Raw genomic sequence first — 19,496 nt, 5'->3', positions numbered from 1 at the left:
TATTTCTGGATTTATTTTCTTCAAAAATAAAAAATTGAAAATACGATATCAATATTCTAAAAATAAAAATTCTTTTCTCCAAAAAAAAAAAAATTAATTACCATAATCTATATTCTATATTATTGTCATATTATTTTTATTACTTAAATATAAAAATATGCCTAAATGCATTGAAAACTACCATAATCTAGTATTCATAAAAAAATCGACCACAATCTATACATTTTTTTTTTTTATCATATTCTGATTATTACTTTTACATAAAAAATACAACTATTCATTGAAAACTACGATTAAACAATATGAGTTCTATGACAGTCTCATAAATTTATATATGTGAGACGGGTTAATCTAATCCATTCTTGGATTTTTATGGATCGGGTCGAGTAAAAGACATTTTTCACAAAACTAACCTAATAAACAATCTCATAAAAATATTTTAAACTCTATATTATTTATAGTCACCATTGAGAATTGTTTTTTATTTTAACTTTACAATAAAAAAAAACAAACAAAAAACCAGTAATTTAGAATACTAAAAATAACTAACACCACGAAAAGAATAATTCAAACTTTCTTCCATTTAAATTATACTCCTTAATCTAATGATTTCAAATCCATAGTCTTTAAATGTTTTGATTCGAAATCCTTTCACAAATCTAAGTGGTGTATTCAATTTAGAGTTTTGATGACTATTAATGACTTTTCAAATGATAGACTTTTATAGATTTGATAGATTTTTATTGACTTTACAGAATCTCACAGATTTATGTGAATTTATGTAGACTTTTTTGCAAGATTTTTATAGATTTTGTGGACTTTTTTTTATAGAATTTTATGAATTCCGTACTTAATTATAACATATTATTTTTTATTAATTTCTTTGAGACAATAATTAATTGATATATATATATATATATAACATATTCAGTTTGAATTATTTATATTATATAATAATGTATTATTAAGTTAATAATTTAATCCTTACATATGTATATGTGGATTTATATGCATGTTTGTAAATTTTTTAAAATACATCAATTGATTAATATGTAACCTTGTTTTTAAATTGATAATATACATGTGAAAAAGAATATTATTTAGTATTGTGTGAATATAATTTTGTACAAAAATATCATAACTTACATATTAATTGAAAATGCTAAAATGAATTTAAATAATCATGGTTGTTGTAGAGATTATTCAATTATTAAGAATTAAACAACATTTTTTGAGATAATCTTTTATTATTATCGAATATTTGTATAAATTATAAATTAAAAATCACAAAATCAATTATAGAATTCAAAATTTCATGTGCTATTAAAATAAAAAATTATTAAATGAATAAGCAGCCAAAAAATGAAAAATTTGAAAAGGAAAGATAAAAATATATATAGAAATACACTTCGAAAATTTGAGAGAGTTATAAAAATAGATGAGAGGAAAGAAGATAAAAATAGAGGTGATGTGAAGCGACAGAGAGAAAAATATATAGCTTGTGTATGAGTTAGAAGTTTTAAAAATCCATCCAAATTTTTGGGTTGAACCAAATACAATTTTTTACAATTTATAGTTGTACTTTAGGCTTTAATGTTTGTATGTTAATGACTTCCATGAAGTTATTAAAAGTTTATAAAAAATTTGAATACCTAAAAACTTTTATAGAGTTTTTAAAACTCAATGTTGAATACTACTTGACTTTTTAAAACTCTATGAAAGTCTATTTTGAATACCGCTAGACTTCTATACAGTATGTAAAAGTTTTAATTGATTGCATCTAAACTTTTAAAATCTACAAAAATAATTAAAAATCAATAAATCTCCTATAATATTGAATACACTCAATGAATCTAAACACAACCTCAAGCTTACACACACAAAAGAAATGAATCACTTCTTCAAAAACCGATATTTCATAATGCAAATCATTTGCAAAAATAATTATTTGTTCCTATCAACTCGTTCATTTAAAATCAAGAACAAGAAGAACGAAAACATATGCATCGTATCACTTATTCAATAATTGTTCTTTCATAGTGCAATATCATTAGCTATATTTGGTCCTCCTATCAACGAAGACCGACCGTGTCATGTTCTAAAATCGAGAACAAGAAACACGAAGCATCTGGCCCAAACGTCGAAGATCTATCTCTAGACTTGCTAAGTGAGATTAAAGCTCGAGTAGCACCGATTACTTTAATGGATTGCTGACGGTATATCGGAAAATTTTAATCTGAGCTTTGAAGAACACAAATATACAAAACCCCTACATGCTCTATTATGGATCGATTTGTTGCGGCAGAGAATTTCATGATAGTTATTGCGATGCTTGCTTCTGCGATTTCGAATTATCATAGAGCTCATAAGCAGTTTAGGGGTGGAATTGTTTAATTACAGGAATCTTGAACTACTTGCGAAATATTAATGTGAAGTGATTTTGTTAGTTCGCAAACTAAATGGTTTGACACCCTTTGCTGGGATTTGCATACACGGATCATGGATTATGGATAGTCATCTTAAATAATATTTGCGACAATTTTATATATAATTTAATTAATAAACCACAGCCGATTCCAATGGGACCTAATTCAAAAGAATGATGATACTATCTCCAAACATTTCCATATATAATAAGCATCTACATAGTGATTGTACATGCGATAATAGTCAAAATGATCATATAAGTTTGAACATTTTGTATTTTAAGTATATAATTTGGGATTTTGATCATGGAAATTATGTTGTGTTTTGACTGTTAGCCTATTTTTATGGAATATTGACATGATGTCAGACACATAAGCATTTCTCGATGTCATATCAGTATTTTTCGATACTAATTCAACATTTTACGACTCTACATCAATACGTCAGCAAAAAAAGACCAGAACCAAGACATAATCTAACTTATAAAATCAAAATCTGAAATTGAATATCGATACGACCAAAACACAAAATGGGAAAAATTACCCCTGACACGTTAGTGCCTAAATAATTTAAAAGCCTAACAACTTACTTTTAAATAAGCTTAAATTTCGACAAAAAATTGTGTGAGACGGTCTCACGGGTCATATTTTGCGAGACATATATCTTATTTGACTCATCCATGAAAAATATTATTTTTTATTACGAATATAGGTAGGATTATCCCGTTTCATAGATAAAAATTCATGAGATCTTGTAACAAAATACCTAATCAACCTTTTGTATTAATGATCCGACTACCTTCAACAGTTTATTTGGATCCAAGTTTCAACATGATAAATATTGGGCCTAAGTAGTAAGATCAGAATTGGGACTGGTGGGCGTTGATGGAAAAGCAGAAAGTGAAAACGTGGGACCAATTTGTCGTGTGTGTTCCCGGAATCAGCCGTTGAAGTAAATTGTACTGTGAAGCAACCAAAATGATGGTGGATCTGAGTGCCTTCTCCGACGAGAAATTCGACCCGAAGAAATGGATAAACGGGGCGTTGCAGCAGAGGCACCCTCAGGATCCGGTCGAGAAGCAGTTGGTGGATCTGGAAATGAAGCTTCAGGTGGTGTCGGAGGAGATCGCCGCCTCACTTGAGGAGCAGAGCTCCGCCGCAATCCTCCGTGTTCCTCGCGCCTCACGAGATGTCCTTCGTCTCCGCGATGAGGCGCTTTCTCTCCGCTCCTCCGTCGCCTCAATCCTCCTTTTCCTCAAAAAGGTATTCAATTCTCTGCCCATGCATTGCTCTCATTATTGTCCATCTCATCTTTGCTAAATTTTACCTTCCTCTTCTTCGTTTTTTTAATAGGAACGGTAGTCTTCCGTTGTAAATATCTGATCTTTTTCCACAAGATTTATTTTATGCTGAAAGTGTTGAAAATACATAATCAATTGAAGAAAGAGATGGAAGAGAGTGTGCCAATCGGATAAATTGAAGATATTTTTTGAGTGATGTGTGATGAGTGTTTTGCTTGGTCACAAATATATGCTTATGTCTACGTATAGAAGTACTTGGCCAGAATTATGTGTAAAAGCTGTTATCTCGATGCCTCTATGTTCATTAAAAAGAAAGTCATGCAGGCGGAGGGATCCTCTGCAGAATCAATAGCTACTCTTGCCAAAGTTGATACCGTCAAGCGGAGAATGGAAGCTGCATACGATACATTACAGGTAGCACTTGTTTCAATTGTCATGTTGATATCAGATCCTGCCAAATGATTATCTGATTGTCACCGGTGACTCAATGTTGCTTACGGGGCTCAACAGGACGCTGCCGGCCTAACACAACTGAGTTCGACCGTGGAAGATGTATTTTCCAGTGGTGATCTCCCACGGGCTGCAGAAACTTTGGCAAACATGAGACACTGTCTGACTGCTGTTGGGGAGGTGATTTATGGCTCATTCTCGTAAGGATGATTTTTCGTACCACAGCTGGCAAAGATGAAATTACATTGTACACAACTCAAAATTTTCAGGTTACTGAATTTGCTAATATAAGGAAGCAGCTTGAAGTTTTAGAAGATAGACTTGACTCTATGGTTCAGCCTCGCCTGACAGACGCATTGAACACTCGAAAAGTATTTTTTTTCAAACATTTTTTATGTGTTATATTTCTTGAAGAAATTTATCTGTGGCATATTACCTTCGGTCCTTGTGTTTTTCTTAACGGACTTCTGAGCTGGCTATATCCTTCATTCTTTTCCGTAGGTTAATGTTGCTCAAGAAATGAGGGGAATCCTCACTCGAATTGGGAGATTTAAGTCCTTAGAGGTTCATTACACAAAAGTGCACCTAAAATCCATAAAGAAGTTCTGGGACGAATTTGACTTGAGGCAACAATCTAATAAACTTGCAAACGAGAAAGAAGCAGAAAGAGTCCCAAGCGTCCAGGAATCTCAATCGAATTTGTCAACAGTTTCATTGTCAAGCTGGTTGCCTAGTTTCTATGATGAGTTGCTTCTTTATCTTGAACAAGAATGGAAGTGGTAATATTCCTATAAATCAAAAGGCTTTTGAAGTTTTTGCTCCTTGAGAATTAATACTAGTGTTGTTTGCCTAATGAGATATATGAAGTTCTAGTAAATATGTTACTTTAACAGTTGATATTGGAGGTTGCTTCTGCCTGGTACATGAACTGACATTGCAGTGATGTAGTTTGCCAAAATTCTGAATCAGTTTATAATTTCAAATATCATCTTTTAATTACATGAAACCCTCTGGATTCTCTGTCATGGTAAAGTAGGCAACAGAAACAGATGGGAATGGTTCTTGGTTCTGATTCTGGTGTTTTTAAGTTGCAATAATCATTGTTTATAGAAATTAACCATTTCACACTCAAAAAACTTCCTTCTACAGGTGCATCCTTGCTTTTCCTGAAGATTATAAAGCTCTTGTTCCAAAGCTGTTGATTGAAACGATGTCAGCTATTGGAGCAAGTTTTGTGGCCCGTATTAATCTTGCAACTGGTGATGTTGTTCCTGAGACCAAATCATTGGCCAAAGGTTGTAATCGATTTGGCATTTTTTTTGAAACTGAGCTTATGTACAATCTTGAGTTCTGAAGGGAATATTGAAGTTATCTTTTGACTCTTAAGTAAATAAGTTTGGGAACGTTCGATGAACATGTGTGTGAAGGATTAGGTTAAACTTGCCCACTCATTAGTAAGCCATTGGTGAAAAAATAATAAAAAAATGTAGAGGATGTATTGTTAACTTCTAGCTTTGTAAGAATTTAATTTTCACCATTTGTGAACTTAATGCTCTCTATTTTGTGAAGCTTTGAGTTTCCTACAAGCGCAAATCAAGAAAGGATGACAGCTTCAATAATATTAATCAGTTTGTTATAGGCCAGTGAAGTATTTACTGTAGTCTAGCAGCTTTACCATCTTTTCATCTTTTTATATAGATGTCCCTACTACTTAAGCCAATCAAATTAAAATAAGTAGCTTGAATAATCTGCTTGACTTCTGTGCATGCTCAACTTAATGGTAAGTTTGAAACTCATTTCAATATTTTTCCAGTTAAGTATGATGAGCGGTATGTCTATGGCGGTTATTGCCAACCCCAGAAACAAGGAAAATTGATATGATAAAAGGAATAAATTAAGCACGATTGTTTCAAAAACCTTCCTCGTTCATAAGAAATTTTGGCTTATTTTATTATCTGGTATAATGATCTGAATCAAGTGGCTTTTAAGATGTATAGCAAATAATATTGAAGTAACAAGGGAAGCTGGTTGTCCCACATTCATTCTCTTTATTGTCTCCTGGCTCTTAATTTTTACCCTTTGATTGTCCTTCATTTCATGGATTTCTATCTCGTTGGTTTCAGGTATATTAGACATCTTATCTGGGGATTTGCCTAAAGGTGTCAAGATGCAGACTAAACATCTGGCGGCCCTGATAGAACTACATTCGATAACAGGGACTTTTGCCAGGAATATTCAACATCTGTTTTCCGACTCAGATCTTCCTGTGTTGTTGAATACGTTAAAGGCGCTCTACCTTCCTTTTGAAACTTTTAAACAAAGGTAACAAACAGGCTTCTGTGAATCTATGGATTTTACTATATGGTTTGAGCTTGATCAACTAGAGTATATTATCATAACATGCATATATCAGCTGAATTGAGTTGCAACAAGATAAGTGTTGTGAAACATGGATGAGATATGTTACATGGAAATCAGAATTCTCTTTGTTCGATTAAAATAAATACAAAATACATACTTATAGATCTAGTCAACCAAACGTAGGACTCTAATCTAGTAAAGATAGTGCAAACTTTGAATTATGAAAATTATGGAATCCTTATCCTAATCAACCAAGGGAGCCGATAATGTCATCCAACGCTCTCTCTCAAGTTGAGTCGTATATGTTGATTATGCCCAGCTTGGAACACCAGTCTTCAAAATTGGGTCACTGAAGTGCTTTTGTTAAAGATGTCTGGGACTTGCATGCGTGTTGAGGTGTGGTTGAGGGCAATGAATTTCTTCTCACTTGTAAAATGACGATCCACTTCAATGTGTTTTGTCTTGTCGTGATGGACTGGATTCTTGGTTATACTTATAATAGCTTGATTGTCACACAGTTCTTCCAGTAATTGACCATCTTCGAGTTTTAACTCACCAAGTAGTCTTTCCAGCCACATTCCCTCGCATATACTATGAACCAATGCTTGGTATCCTGCCTCTGCACTATTACGAGCCACCAGTGTATGCTTCCTACTACTCCAGGTTACTAGATTCCCCACACAAATGTGCAATAAATTGATGTATATTGCATATCCGTTTGTGAGCCAGCCCAAGTATACACTTTGATGTTTCTGTCTGAGGATCTTTTGAAGAATAATCTTTTTTCCTGAGGTTCTTTTGAGATATCTCAATGCACGATATGTGATTCCTTGTTGTCCATCGTTGGATTATTCATGAATTGACTGATGACGTTAAACGCGAATCCAGTGTCGGGATGTGTATGCGAGAGATAGATTAGCTTGCCAACAATCGTTTGTACCTTCCTTTGTCAACTGCAGGACAACCGTCTCTTGACCCCAGTTTTACATTAACATCCATGGGCGTATCCATTGGCTTGCACCCCGACCTCCCAGTTTCTTTTAAGAGATCTAACATGTAGTTCTTTTGAGAAATTGAAATCCCAAGAGATGATCTAGCCACTTCCATTCCCAAAAAATATTTAAGGGAACCAAGGTCATTCATTTCGAATTCCTTTGATAGCAATGCCTTAACATTGGTCATTTCTTCTGCGTGATTCTCTATAAGAATAAATCGTCATCATAAACTATGATAATTGTGAGCTTCCCATCTTCGGAGTGTTTGACGAATAAACTGTGATCAGATTGACCATGGATGTAGCCATTTCCTTTGATTACATTGGAAAAACGATGGAACCAGGCTCGACGGTGATTGCTTTAGGCCATAAAGGGATTTTCTTAATTGCATACTTTTCCGGCAATACGCTTTGTTTTGAATCCAGTTGGAATATCCATGTAAATTTCCTCCTCGAGTCGTTTAAGGAGGTATTTTTGACATCGAGTTGATATAATGGCTAGTTCAGATTGACAGCAACAAATAAAAGGACCCGGATGGTATTGAGTCTGGCCATCGGAACAAAGGTTTCCTAATAATCAATGCCATATAATGTATGATTGTGTGTACTCTTTGGCTATTAGTCGGGCTTTAAATCGTTCTATGTTTCCATCAGCTTTGTGCTTAACTGAGAAGCTCCATTTGCACCTTACAGTATGTTTACCAAGTGGAAGTTCAGTGATGAGCCAAGTGTTTTTATTCTCAAGAGACTTTATTTCATCAAGGGCTACAGCTTTCCAGTTAGGATCTTGTAGAGCAATTTCCGTGGTTGATATAATCTGGACATGATCAATCTTGGAGAAAAAAGCTCGATATGTGGATGATAAGTGCTCAAGAGAGACAAAATTACAGATAGGGTGTAGTGTATGATGCCTTACGGCTATCCTCAATGCTATATACCTAGCATAATGATTGGTATGTTCAATTACATGGGAATCAACATTACCTTGGGTATTTTTTATGGATTTAGGTTCCAAGAAAGCATCAGGGCCATGCTGACTTTGTTCAGGGTGTTTTAGAGCCCTTTGTGAGTTGGTTTTCTCCGAGAATAGACATGTAATGATTTCCAGTTTGATTTGGGTAATGCTGATGTGTTTGGTTCGAGAAGCTCTATATGAGGTAAGGCTAGTGTGTTTGGTTCGAGGGGCTCCAACTGAGTCCAAGTTCATGATCTCAACATGGTATCATGGCTTAGATCCAAGTCCATAATCTTAACATGTCTCTCGAACCAAACACACCAACTTTACCCAAATCAAACCGGGAACCATTACATGCTAATTCTCGGAGAAAACCAACTGGGGTAAGGCTAGTGTGTTTGGTTCTAGGGGCTCCAACTAAAGGAAGGCTAGTGTGTTTGGTTCTTCCCAGTTATGCGGTTCACACTCTCTTTCTGAATCGAAAAAAATGGGATAAAAATGCTCGGTCTCGAAAAAAGTAATATCCATGGAGGTGTAATATCATTTAGTGGTTGGAGAATAACATCAATACCCTTTTTGATTGGGAGAATATCCCAAGAAAATGCATTTCAGGGACCTTGGTTCAAGTTTCCCACGATCATGTTGGTGTATATGCACAAACGTAGAACAACCAAAGATTTTGAGAAGAATATTCTGGACGAGGTGAGGTGTAGGGAAAGTAGCCAGGAGTAGCAATTGGTGTTCTGAATTTGAGGACACGAAAGGGCATTTGACTGATGAGTAAGTTGCGTTAAGGACATCTCCCCAAAAATGTTTATGAACATTGTGGGTGAAGAGTAAAGATCTTGCCACTTCGAGAATGTGGCGATGTTTCCGCTCAGAGACACTATTCTGTTGGGAGTATAAACACGAGTTTTGGTGATTGATACCTTGGTTTTAAGGTAGGAGCCAAGGATAGAGATTAAAGCAATGTGGGGCACGACCCATTCTTAAGATTTTTATGTTGGTAGCAAATGGATTTTGAATCATGAGATGGAATTGTTTGAAGAGTTGGCTAATCTCAGATTTATCTTTCATTAAAAATACCAAAGAGAGGCGGGTATGATCGTCCACAAATAATAAGAACCAACATGAAACCGAAATATTTTCACACTTGAGGGACCCCATAGGTCACTATGAACTAGTGCAAACGGATGAGAGGGTTTATAGGATTGTGATGTGAAAGTAAACGTTTGTGTTTAGAAAATTGGCTCACATAACACTGAACAAAAATGAAATTTTTATTATGAACCAAAAAGGGAAATAATTTCTCAAGATACACAAAATTTGGATGCCCTAAACAATAGTGCCATGTCACTATCCTTATTTAAAAGTAAAGCAGAATTAGAAACCAATGAAGAATGGTTGTTCCAAGCCGAGGGTGTTAGGGAGGCTGCGATCTTTAGGAGAGAAGCCCCTGGACAGTAATCAGCATTGCCAATCGTCTTCTCCGAGGCCAAGCCCTGAAAAATTACAAGAATCGTTAAAGAATTTTGTGGAGCACTTGAGATCCCTATTGAGTCGACCGACTGATAAAAGATTACAATTGAGATCAGGAACAAACGAAACAAAATTCAAAGACAAGGTATCAAAATATGAGCGGTTCCAGATCCAAGCACATTAGCACAATAGCCGTTCGCTAGGTGTATTGAGGATAAAGTTGAGCAGTGGCTGTAGCCATGTAACAGTTGCAGATTGCCTGTCATGTGCTCTGAAGCACCGGAGTCTATTATATAAGAATCGGATAATACGCGCTGTGACAGTAATGCAAAGGAAGAGATACCTGTATGGGCAGCACTTCCAGTGCCAATGATTGAGGAATTGGTGGTAGAAGCAGCTTGACTCAACAGCTTATGGAGCATTTCAAGTTGGTCTTTAGTGGAAGGCTGAGAATTTGATGCGTCAGGTGCTCCCACCACAGAGTTTGCACGCCTGTCTCGAGCAGATTTCCAGTTTGCAGGTTTCCCATGGATCCTCCAACATGTCTCCAACGTATGGTTAGGCTTCTTGCATTTGTCGTACCAAGGACGGCCCTGGCGCATATTCTGATTTGCAGTAGTATTCCAGGAGTTTGACACATTTAGAGGGATTACTGGATCGGCAGAGTTCAGATTCGTAGTGTACAGAACCCTCCACAAGTGGGCGCTTGACGAAGATCCGAGCATCAGCTTACACCTACTTTCCTCATGGCGTACAGCGTACTGCAGAAATACTTCACGAAATTTGGTAAGGTCTTAACTGCAAGCACACGCCCCGCACTTCATCCGATTGACTGTTGAGCCCTAAGAGAAATTTGAAACTTCGTTTTTCTCAATGATGGCTTTGTAACAGGCTTCATCGTCGGCACACTTCCAGTCTGCACTTCAAAAAGATCAAGTCGTTGCCAACAACAGGTGAGTGATGTAAAACACTGTAACTGATGTATCACCTTGCTTTAACTCTTGAAGGTTGCTTTCTTTCTCAAAAAGTTCGGCAGTATTTTTGCTGCATGAGTATGTATCCCCGGCGGCATCCCAACTCTTCTTTGGCCGCGGGATACAGTAAGAAATTTTAACCAATTTTGTTAGTCTTGGAAGTGATTAACCATGACATAACCACATTGTTCTCCGATTTCCAGACTTTGAAACCCTTGTCATCCTCCGCTGGTCATTTAGATTCTCCTGATAATAAATCATCCTTGCCCTTCTCACAAATAAACATCATAACTGATTGTGACCATTCGAGATACTTGTGGCCATTCACTTTGTGATTTGTGATAGGGATGGCCGCATTATCGGAATTTACAGCATGTTGTGGTTAAGGTTTGAGGGCACGTCGGAAATCATCTGAAGCGGATGCCACGTCGTATTTCGTAATTGATCGTTCAATAGCTCTACCATGTTGTGAAATGTGGATGAGACATGGATTCATGATCGATTAAAATAAAGTACAAGATACATACTTATAGTTCTAGTCAACCAAAACTAGGACTCTGACTCTAATCTAGTGAAGATATTGCAAACTTTGAATTACAAAAAATGTGGAATCCGTATCCTAATCAACCTAGGGAGCCTATAATGTCATCCAACAATAAGTGATGACATATTTGAAGGCTTTTTCTTTCAGAGTCTTGTGGTGTGAAGATGCTTCTTGCATATTAAACCCTAACCGATTTATATACATACTACCAAGCCACTCATTACTGCATAAATTAACTGGTTATTGAATTCATATTTCAGGTATGGGCAAATGGAACGCGAAGTGCTATCTGGTGGGATTGCAGGACTTGATCTTAGGGGAGTTAGTACTCGTATTATTGGTGTCCAGGGAGTCGAGCTTAGTGAAACCGTTAGAAGGATGGAAGAGTCCATCCCACATGTCATTCTGCTTCTTGAAGCTGCCACCGAGAGGTGCATTAATTTTACTGGTGGTTCTGAGGCAGATGAGCTTATTCTTGCTCTTGATGATGTAACATTGCAGTACATTTCTGCGCTTCAAGGCAACCTCAAGTCACTAAGAGCAGTTTGTGGGGTGGATGCCGTGGTGGATAATGTTGGAACAAAGAAGGAAATGGGATTGGATCGGAAGGAAGCAGCTTCACATGCTCGTAGAGTTGATTTCACGTCAAATGAGGAGGAATGGTCATTTGTACAGGGTGCTTTACAAGTACTCACAGTTTCTGACCGTTTGACAAGTCGGATTTCAGTTTTTGAAGCTTCCTTAAGGTCCACTCTTGCTAGATTGAGTACTAACTTGTCTCTCTCTGTATATGGTTCAAATCTTGATCAAAACCAATCACATGTGGATGATACTCCTGGAAACGGCGAGTTGTCTATAGCTGGACGGGCTGGTTTGGATGTGGCAGCTCTTAGGCTTGTCGATGTCCCTGAAAAGGCTCGGAAACTTTTTAATCTCTTGGAGCAGGTTCTTGGCTTTGCGTGATTCTTGTCAATACTTGTATTGGTCATCTTATATAATTTAGTAGAATCATGTGTAGGGAATTGTACTATTATGTAGTATCTTTTTCGAACTAATGATTTTGAAAGAAATATTACCATTTCTCACTTAGATTTAGAGAAATCTACTGAAGTATAAAATAATCTTCCTTATAATACCCATAAGGTTTGCAATCTGATATTTTTATTTTTTAATTTAAAAATTATTATGATTTATTCAAATTTCTCATGGAGTCATGGTTGTTGTAGTCAAAAGATCCCCGGTTTCATGCCCTTCCACTTGCTTCTCAAAGAGTCGCTGCTTTTGCTGAGGCAGTCAATGAGCTAGTTTACGACGTCCTTATTTTAAAAGTAAGACAACAGTATAATGATTTGTCTCGGCTGCCTGTATGGACATCTGTTGAAGAATCAAGTGCTTTTCCCGTCCCAAGCTTCAGTGCATACCCGCAATCTTATGTGACCAATGTTGGTGAATACCTGCTTACATTACCTCAACAACTAGAACCACTTGCCGAAAGCATTTCTAACAGTGATGCCAATACTGAAGAGGCACAGTTCTTTGCCACTGAATGGATGTTCAAGGTGACTAAATGCTTTCACTCTGATAGAATTTCGAAAACGTGGTGATTTTTCTTGAACTCACCCATATATATCAATAAAACATGCTCGATAGTCCTAGGGCAGAGACCAAAAATTTTATGTCTTAGGTTGGGTAATGAAATATTTAGGAGTGAAAGTTGATAATTATGGAGGAATATATAGCTGTTGTTGTACTAGAAGTCGTAGGCTACGTTTCAGTCGTACCACATATGCTGGCACATAGTACTGAAAAGAAATTTGTTGCTTGTCTAGCAAAAGATCCTAGGGGGAAATTTTGGTTGTAAAGAACAGAACACATGAAACTCGCAACTCCATGCTAAGCACCCTGTAAAGGTACCTGTTTAGAAATTCACGGTTTCTGTGAACTCTACTGCCGAGTTTCTTTATAATTAGGTCATGACCAAAATGTGAGCCATCTCTGTGATACCATCTTCATAAAGTTAACAGACAATGTGATTCTATTATGTTGATAGGTTGCTGAGGGAGCCACTGCTCTTTATATTGAGCAACTGCGCGGAATACAGAAGATGACAGATCGTGGAGCACAGCAGGTCTCGGTCGATATTGAGTACTTGAGCAACGTCCTTTCAGCTCTATCAATGCCCATTCCTCCAGTTCTTGCCACATTTCATACATGCTTTTCTGCACCAACAAACGAGCTCAAAGATCTAATGAAATCAGATTCAGGAGGCCAGCTTGATCTTGCAACTGCCAATCTTGTCTGCAAGATTCGAGGTTTGAGGTTCGAATAGTTCAGTTTCCACCACATCAATGAGTTATGATGGAAGCAAGTTTCCTTTTTTGCCTTTTCTGAAACCATTGCGTAGCAGGCATAATTTTGAAAACGAACTAAACTCCAGTAACTCTTTTTTGTTCTTGTTTTTCTCTTAGTACCATCCTTTGTTTCATTTGTAAATGACCTATATATTATATACACAGTGAAAAAACGATTTTCGATGCTTGTATAATTTTTTTATTATTTATTTTGAAATTATTTTACAGGCACTCAGCATTCCAAATATTTAAGTCTTTACGACCGCGCAACCATTGTGAGAGACTTGATAATCTGATGAATTAAATGGATCATAGTTTAAAGGTAGAGATGAAATTAACGTTAATTCAATCATATCGATATTCACAATAAAAAATAATATTTCTAGCATAAAAATGAATATTTTTTCACGGATGACTCAAATAAGAAATCGTCTCAATTATCACAAAATACGACCCGTGAGATTGTTTCACACAAATTTTTGTTATTTAGTCAATGATAAAAAGAAGAGAGGTATTTTTTTTTATCAAAGTTGATATCAATATGTAGAAAGTATTACCTTTGCAGATTTATCACGATTGTAAAATTATTTTCTTGATTATAATTTTATTTCATATTTTATAATATAATATTATGGTGTGGATGCCCAAACCGAGTAAATAAATCCCTTCGAGACCGGTGAAAGATCCAGCCTCCAGGAATTTACACCCCTAGTCATAGCCAAATTTCTCATTCAAAAGTCTTCGCCATTTATTCCTTTGATTTTGAACAAGAACGGGATTAAATAAATTTCAGCTGCATAACTCAGCAGCCACTCCAAAATCCGTTGACTTGTATATCTGCAACGGGACGTTGGTAAGTAAACAATTGTTTAGTGTTTTTGCGTGAGTGTTGTAGATGTGATTTTTTTCTTTGTGATTCGTGTGTCTGAATATGTACTTGAAGATGAATTAGTCAAATTTTTGTGGGTTTTGCTAGTTGATTCCGTTACTGTGATTGCGTGTACATTTCAGATCTCTGGGAGGATGGCAGAAGAAGTGAACCATCCGTCACGGTATGTGAAGTTGAAGAAAGATCAGGGGCCGCTCGAGGACATCACACCCGGCGAGCTTAACCAACCCATCGATGTCCCTCAGGCACTCCTCTCTCTCCCTTTTTCTCTCTCAATGTGCGTGTGCGTGGGACAGTAAGCATGTCGTGTTCTTTATGCATATCTCTACGTTATTTTTACTTGGTCAAAGTTAAATGGATGAATCAGGTGAGCCCCTGGAAATGGCTTGACGCTTTCGGCACTTGGTTCGACTTTTCTCATCCAGTTTTCTATCCTCGGGCCTGTTACTGCAGTCATTTCACTGACTTATCATTCATCCCCAGCTGCAGCCGTTTGCTGCAACTTGCTTAGAAAATTAATTTTGTTACGCACCAATATTGTTTTTATGCCAACCTAGTGTCTTTACTGAATTTGGATTCTACTTGTTGCAGTTGAATGTCCGCAAGTGCAATGAATGTGGACAACCTTTGCCCGAAAGTTATCAAGCTCCTGCAGATGAACCTTGGAGTACTGGTATATTCGAATGTGCTCAAGATACGGAAAGTTGTAAGTTCTGTAACAGTGCAAAGAGACATGAAATATCTGAAGTTTCATGATCAGTTTTGGGCATTCACTCTGTCATTAAGTGAAACAATAGCTATTTTATCATTCTTTATGTGTTTTGAATTGTTTCAAGTGTGAAAAACTGTTAATTTCTGAACTCAATGAAATGAGATCGGTTACGGTGACCGGAAGCGCAACGGAAGTTCAAAAATTTTATTTTCTTGTAGAAAATTTCGGCCACCTCATGAAATGTGTAGCAAATACAGTAAAACACAAAAATGACATTCATAGTGTGTTTAGAAATGTACCTATCAATCTTAAAAGATTGATGATGGCTCCAACTTAGTTGATATACAACTAAGCTCTTCAATGGCAAGACAATCTTCGAGCTTCCTTTGAGTCCACCTTGCTCAAATATTAAGCCCACCACCAACTAGCTAGAACCACTCTAATTTTGCACTAGAAAAATTAGAGCATTTTTATTTGAGAAGTGATTTCTTTCCTCAACTCTTGAAGAAGAAAAATATGAGAGAAAAATGGGAGAGAAAGCCATCAAAATTTCGGCCATTGTAGTTGGGAGTGAAGGGGAGGGATACTTGTCTTGGTCTTGCAAAAAGTAGAGACAAAAGTAGCATGGCATGCCTTGATATTTGAAAAAGTTGTCTTCAACCCTTCACCTCCCATGCATGCATATATCATATGGTTTTTAACAAATTAAAAACCATGGACTAAATTTGATTATCTCAAACATATTTGAGACTAATTAAACATTACTTGAATTTACCCAAGTCCCACTAGTTAAATAATTAATTTAAATTGAGCTCTACAAGACTCAATATGATTTAATTAATTCAACACTTGAATTAATTTAATTATTTGGACTCTACTAGGTCCACTAGTGTTTAATTAATTCAACACTTGAATTAATTTAATTTAGTCAATAATAATGTTTATGAAAATCACAATTTTCAAATACATTATTCAATTGGCCAACTTTTAATTTAGGAACACTTCCATAAATTAAAATTTACATTTCTCTCATAGAAGTCATACTTCTATTTTTCTTTACACTTATAAACTCATTTATAAGCCATTCAACACATTGAACTATATTCTCCTTTATAGAAGTCATACTTCTAATTTTCCTTACGCTTATAAACTCCTTTATAAGCCGTTCAACACATTGAACTAATTTTACTTCTCAACGGGATCTAGAAAGCCAGCACTTGTGTGGCCCTCAATGGTTCATTGATACAACTAGCCGTGGGTTCACATCTCCATGTGATTTGGACTAAACATGTCCTTATATGAGCATACCCCAATTGCTCCATTCTTACTTATCAACCCCTTGATAACAAGAACGTCAGAACTCAAGTCTGATAGTACCCAACCAACCATGTTAAACGCCTAGCAACATCGCTTACATGATTCCCTAGGTATCAAATGATAGTGCCTGCAAGAACCATTCAATTATGGTTAGCGTACAGTACGGTCCCTTCAACTCATATATCCCGACCGATTCGACAACCATTGGTTTATCGAGAGTTGTCAATGAATCGATACTATGTGTCATGTCGTAGTTGCATCGATGGTGTAATCCATGAAACCCCTTTCATAATTACAACCATACTCTGGCCAGAGATTTCAACCTACATACACATGATAACACATAGGATATCCATACCCGAAGGTATGCGGTGAATCCCCGACTACAATGCATCGACTCATATATGTTTCGACATGACACCCAACCTTGCCACCTGATGACCCCATAAGAGTCGGTAAACAAGTTAAAGTGAAATGCTAGCACATAGAGTCTCAATGTTGTCCCGGGTCATAAAGACTAATGGTGTACAACCATAAACTAGGACGTTTCCACTCGATAAGTGAGAACCATTTGGAAAGTCCTTTAATTGAGGGTTGTTCAGTGCACTCTACCAGGAGCACCTATCTGCATGCTCGGACATCACAATGTCCCCTACCAATGAAACATGGTACTCACATCGCAGATACTAGTCTCTAACTCGAGCGGCCTATATCCTTCTTAGTGGCGGCTGAATCGACTAGGAACCGTTTAGAATATACAGTATTACAAATATGAGTTTCATGATACTCATCATATGAGCATCTCATATTCTTTCTACTATTTGTATATTCAAGGGCTTTATCTATGCAACTAGCATGGGTATACAGATAAACTGTGCCAAAAATAATAATTTCAAATATTACTAAAATAAAGATTGCTTATACATAGAGTTTCATGTGAACACTCGGCCAACACTTGGCTCGACGGACACCTACTCCAACACTCAAAAGATCAATCTTTATCAGCTAGTTTTTAGAAAAAGTAAATTTTCATTGTGGTGAATCATTATCGTGACATGCTGAAAATGAAAGACATACAATTGATCTCTGTAGATGTATTCATCATTATAATAAAGAGCATCTATATTCAAATTGTAAGCGTGCCTTTCAATTCCAACTGATCATGCACCGTGTGCCATCATTTTTTGTGCATCTTTCCCTCCCAAAAAAAACAACCAAAGTTATATTACGCTGGTACGAGTACATAATCTACTAGAATTACATATTGCTGAAAGTTATGTAGTTCAAGAAGTTAAGATTGGCTCTGGCACAGGTTGGACAGGGCTACTCTGCCCCTGTGTTTTGTTTGGCCGTAATGTTGAACAAGTGAGAGAAGATACTCCGTGGACTGGGCCTTGCATTTTTCATGCGGTATTTGTAGAGGGTGGCATCACATTTGCTGCAGCAACGGCAGCTCTTCACGGTTTTATCGACCCTAGGACAACATTTCTGATTTGTGAGGGTTTGCTTTTCAGTTGGTGGATGTGTGGAATTTATACCGGCCTTATGCGACAGTCATTGCAAAAGAAATACCATCTCCGGGTGATCTATTTTCCTGCTTATGTGACATGGTGTTCACATATATTAAAAATATTTGTTTCAAATTCAATACACTGAATACGATTTAGTTTATCCTGCTACATATTTTTGTATAAATGGCCTTGTTCATGTTGCCGCCTAGAAATTTTCTGCCAAATAGTTGGTTTGTTATTTATGTTGTTCTTTCTTACCCACTTGTTTTCCGAGGGAAAATTCTCTTTAGCAACGAACTTCATATATACGAGGATCTGTAAATTATATGTTCAATGCTATACACTCGAGGCTTTATTGACAGTTTAATGTTTAATCTTTTTCATGTTCGATGCAGAACTCACCATGCGACCCTTGCATGGTGCATTGCTGCATGCACTGGTGTGCCTTGTGCCAGGAGCATCGTGAAATGAAGGGGCGTCTATCAGACTGATACTGTTATGCCAATGACAGTTGTAAATCCACCTCCGGTTCAAGAGATGAATGCTTCTGGTGACACTCGGGATTCAGCTTCGCCCTCTTCGAATGGCGTGGAGCAAGTTCATGTAGAGATGCGCGCTTTATAGGCTTGCTTCGGGTGCTTGAAACAGGAAATATTTATCATAGTATATACTTCGTAAACTTTGTTCAACCTATTTGACAAATTAAAAAGTGAGCCAATGATCGTTAACAGAAGAGGACAGATATTAGTGATTGAGAAGCCAAAGTTTCTTGTGGTTTGCATATTGAATTTTTATCCTTGGGGGTGCAAGTGAGACCGACTTTCCATATGCTCGAGTCAAAATAGGGAAATTTCATTCGTAGCGAAAATTTAACAAATATTATTTTACAAATATGACAGTTTAAAAAATAATTCTTCTTTGATATTTGCATATGGATCAATAAACCTTCAATAGCATATTTTATTCACATTCCACATCAACAGTCCAAGATCTTTAATCGTTTGCAAATCCACCGAAACAAACGCAGAATCTTATCCATCTTCGACCGAACCCGATGATGGTCTTGGGCCATCCTCCCCGACCCGTCGAGACGTCTTCCTCCAGCGCCACCAATCGTCAGCTGCTTCCGCCTCTGTGCTGTCGGAAATGAGGAACAAAGAGAAGAATAATAAAGACAAGGCTTCTTCTTTTACAGTTCATAGTTGTTATGGCTGCGGAGCCCCTTTACAGAT

At 36.7% G+C, this 19,496-nt stretch overlaps 2 protein-coding genes and 1 long non-coding RNA gene across 3 annotated transcripts; 2 read left to right on the top strand and 1 right to left on the bottom strand.

Annotated features, from left to right (window-relative positions):
- The first annotated feature begins 3,248 nt into the window (after window positions 1-3,248).
- LOC140818805 (conserved oligomeric Golgi complex subunit 7) lies at window positions 3,249-14,066 on the top strand. The gene is made up of 10 exons (XM_073178860.1): window positions 3,249-3,689; window positions 4,052-4,141; window positions 4,238-4,357; window positions 4,447-4,548; window positions 4,679-4,956; window positions 5,327-5,472; window positions 6,301-6,499; window positions 11,745-12,429; window positions 12,711-13,043; window positions 13,535-14,066. Exons 1-10 carry the CDS (start codon window positions 3,405-3,407, stop codon window positions 13,811-13,813), a joined length of 2,517 nt encoding a protein of 838 aa, XP_073034961.1. The 5' UTR covers window positions 3,249-3,404; the 3' UTR covers window positions 13,814-14,066.
- Window positions 14,067-14,579: 513 nt separating this feature from the next.
- Window positions 14,580-14,969, bottom strand: LOC140818800 (uncharacterized). The gene is made up of 2 exons (XR_012115062.1): window positions 14,840-14,969; window positions 14,580-14,672 (listed from the first exon to the last, which is right to left on the bottom strand). It is a non-coding gene; the product is annotated as an uncharacterized lncRNA (long non-coding RNA).
- On the top strand, window positions 14,853-19,090 carry LOC140818792 (cell number regulator 6-like). Its single transcript, XM_073178843.1, is given in 5 exon segments — window positions 14,853-14,969; window positions 15,316-15,430; window positions 18,066-18,334; window positions 18,660-18,752; window positions 18,754-19,090. Coding segments are annotated over 5 exon segments (723 nt in total). The 5' UTR covers window positions 14,853-14,858; the 3' UTR covers window positions 18,889-19,090.
- Window positions 19,091-19,496: the final 406 nt, after the last annotated feature.

This window comes from Primulina eburnea, chromosome 2 (genome assembly GCF_022965805.1).
Source record: "Primulina eburnea isolate SZY01 chromosome 2, ASM2296580v1, whole genome shotgun sequence".
Lineage (NCBI taxonomy): Eukaryota > Viridiplantae > Streptophyta > Magnoliopsida > Lamiales > Gesneriaceae > Primulina > Primulina eburnea.
The sequence above is the reverse complement of the archived record's forward strand: the minus strand, read 5'-3'. Positions and strand labels throughout refer to the sequence as shown.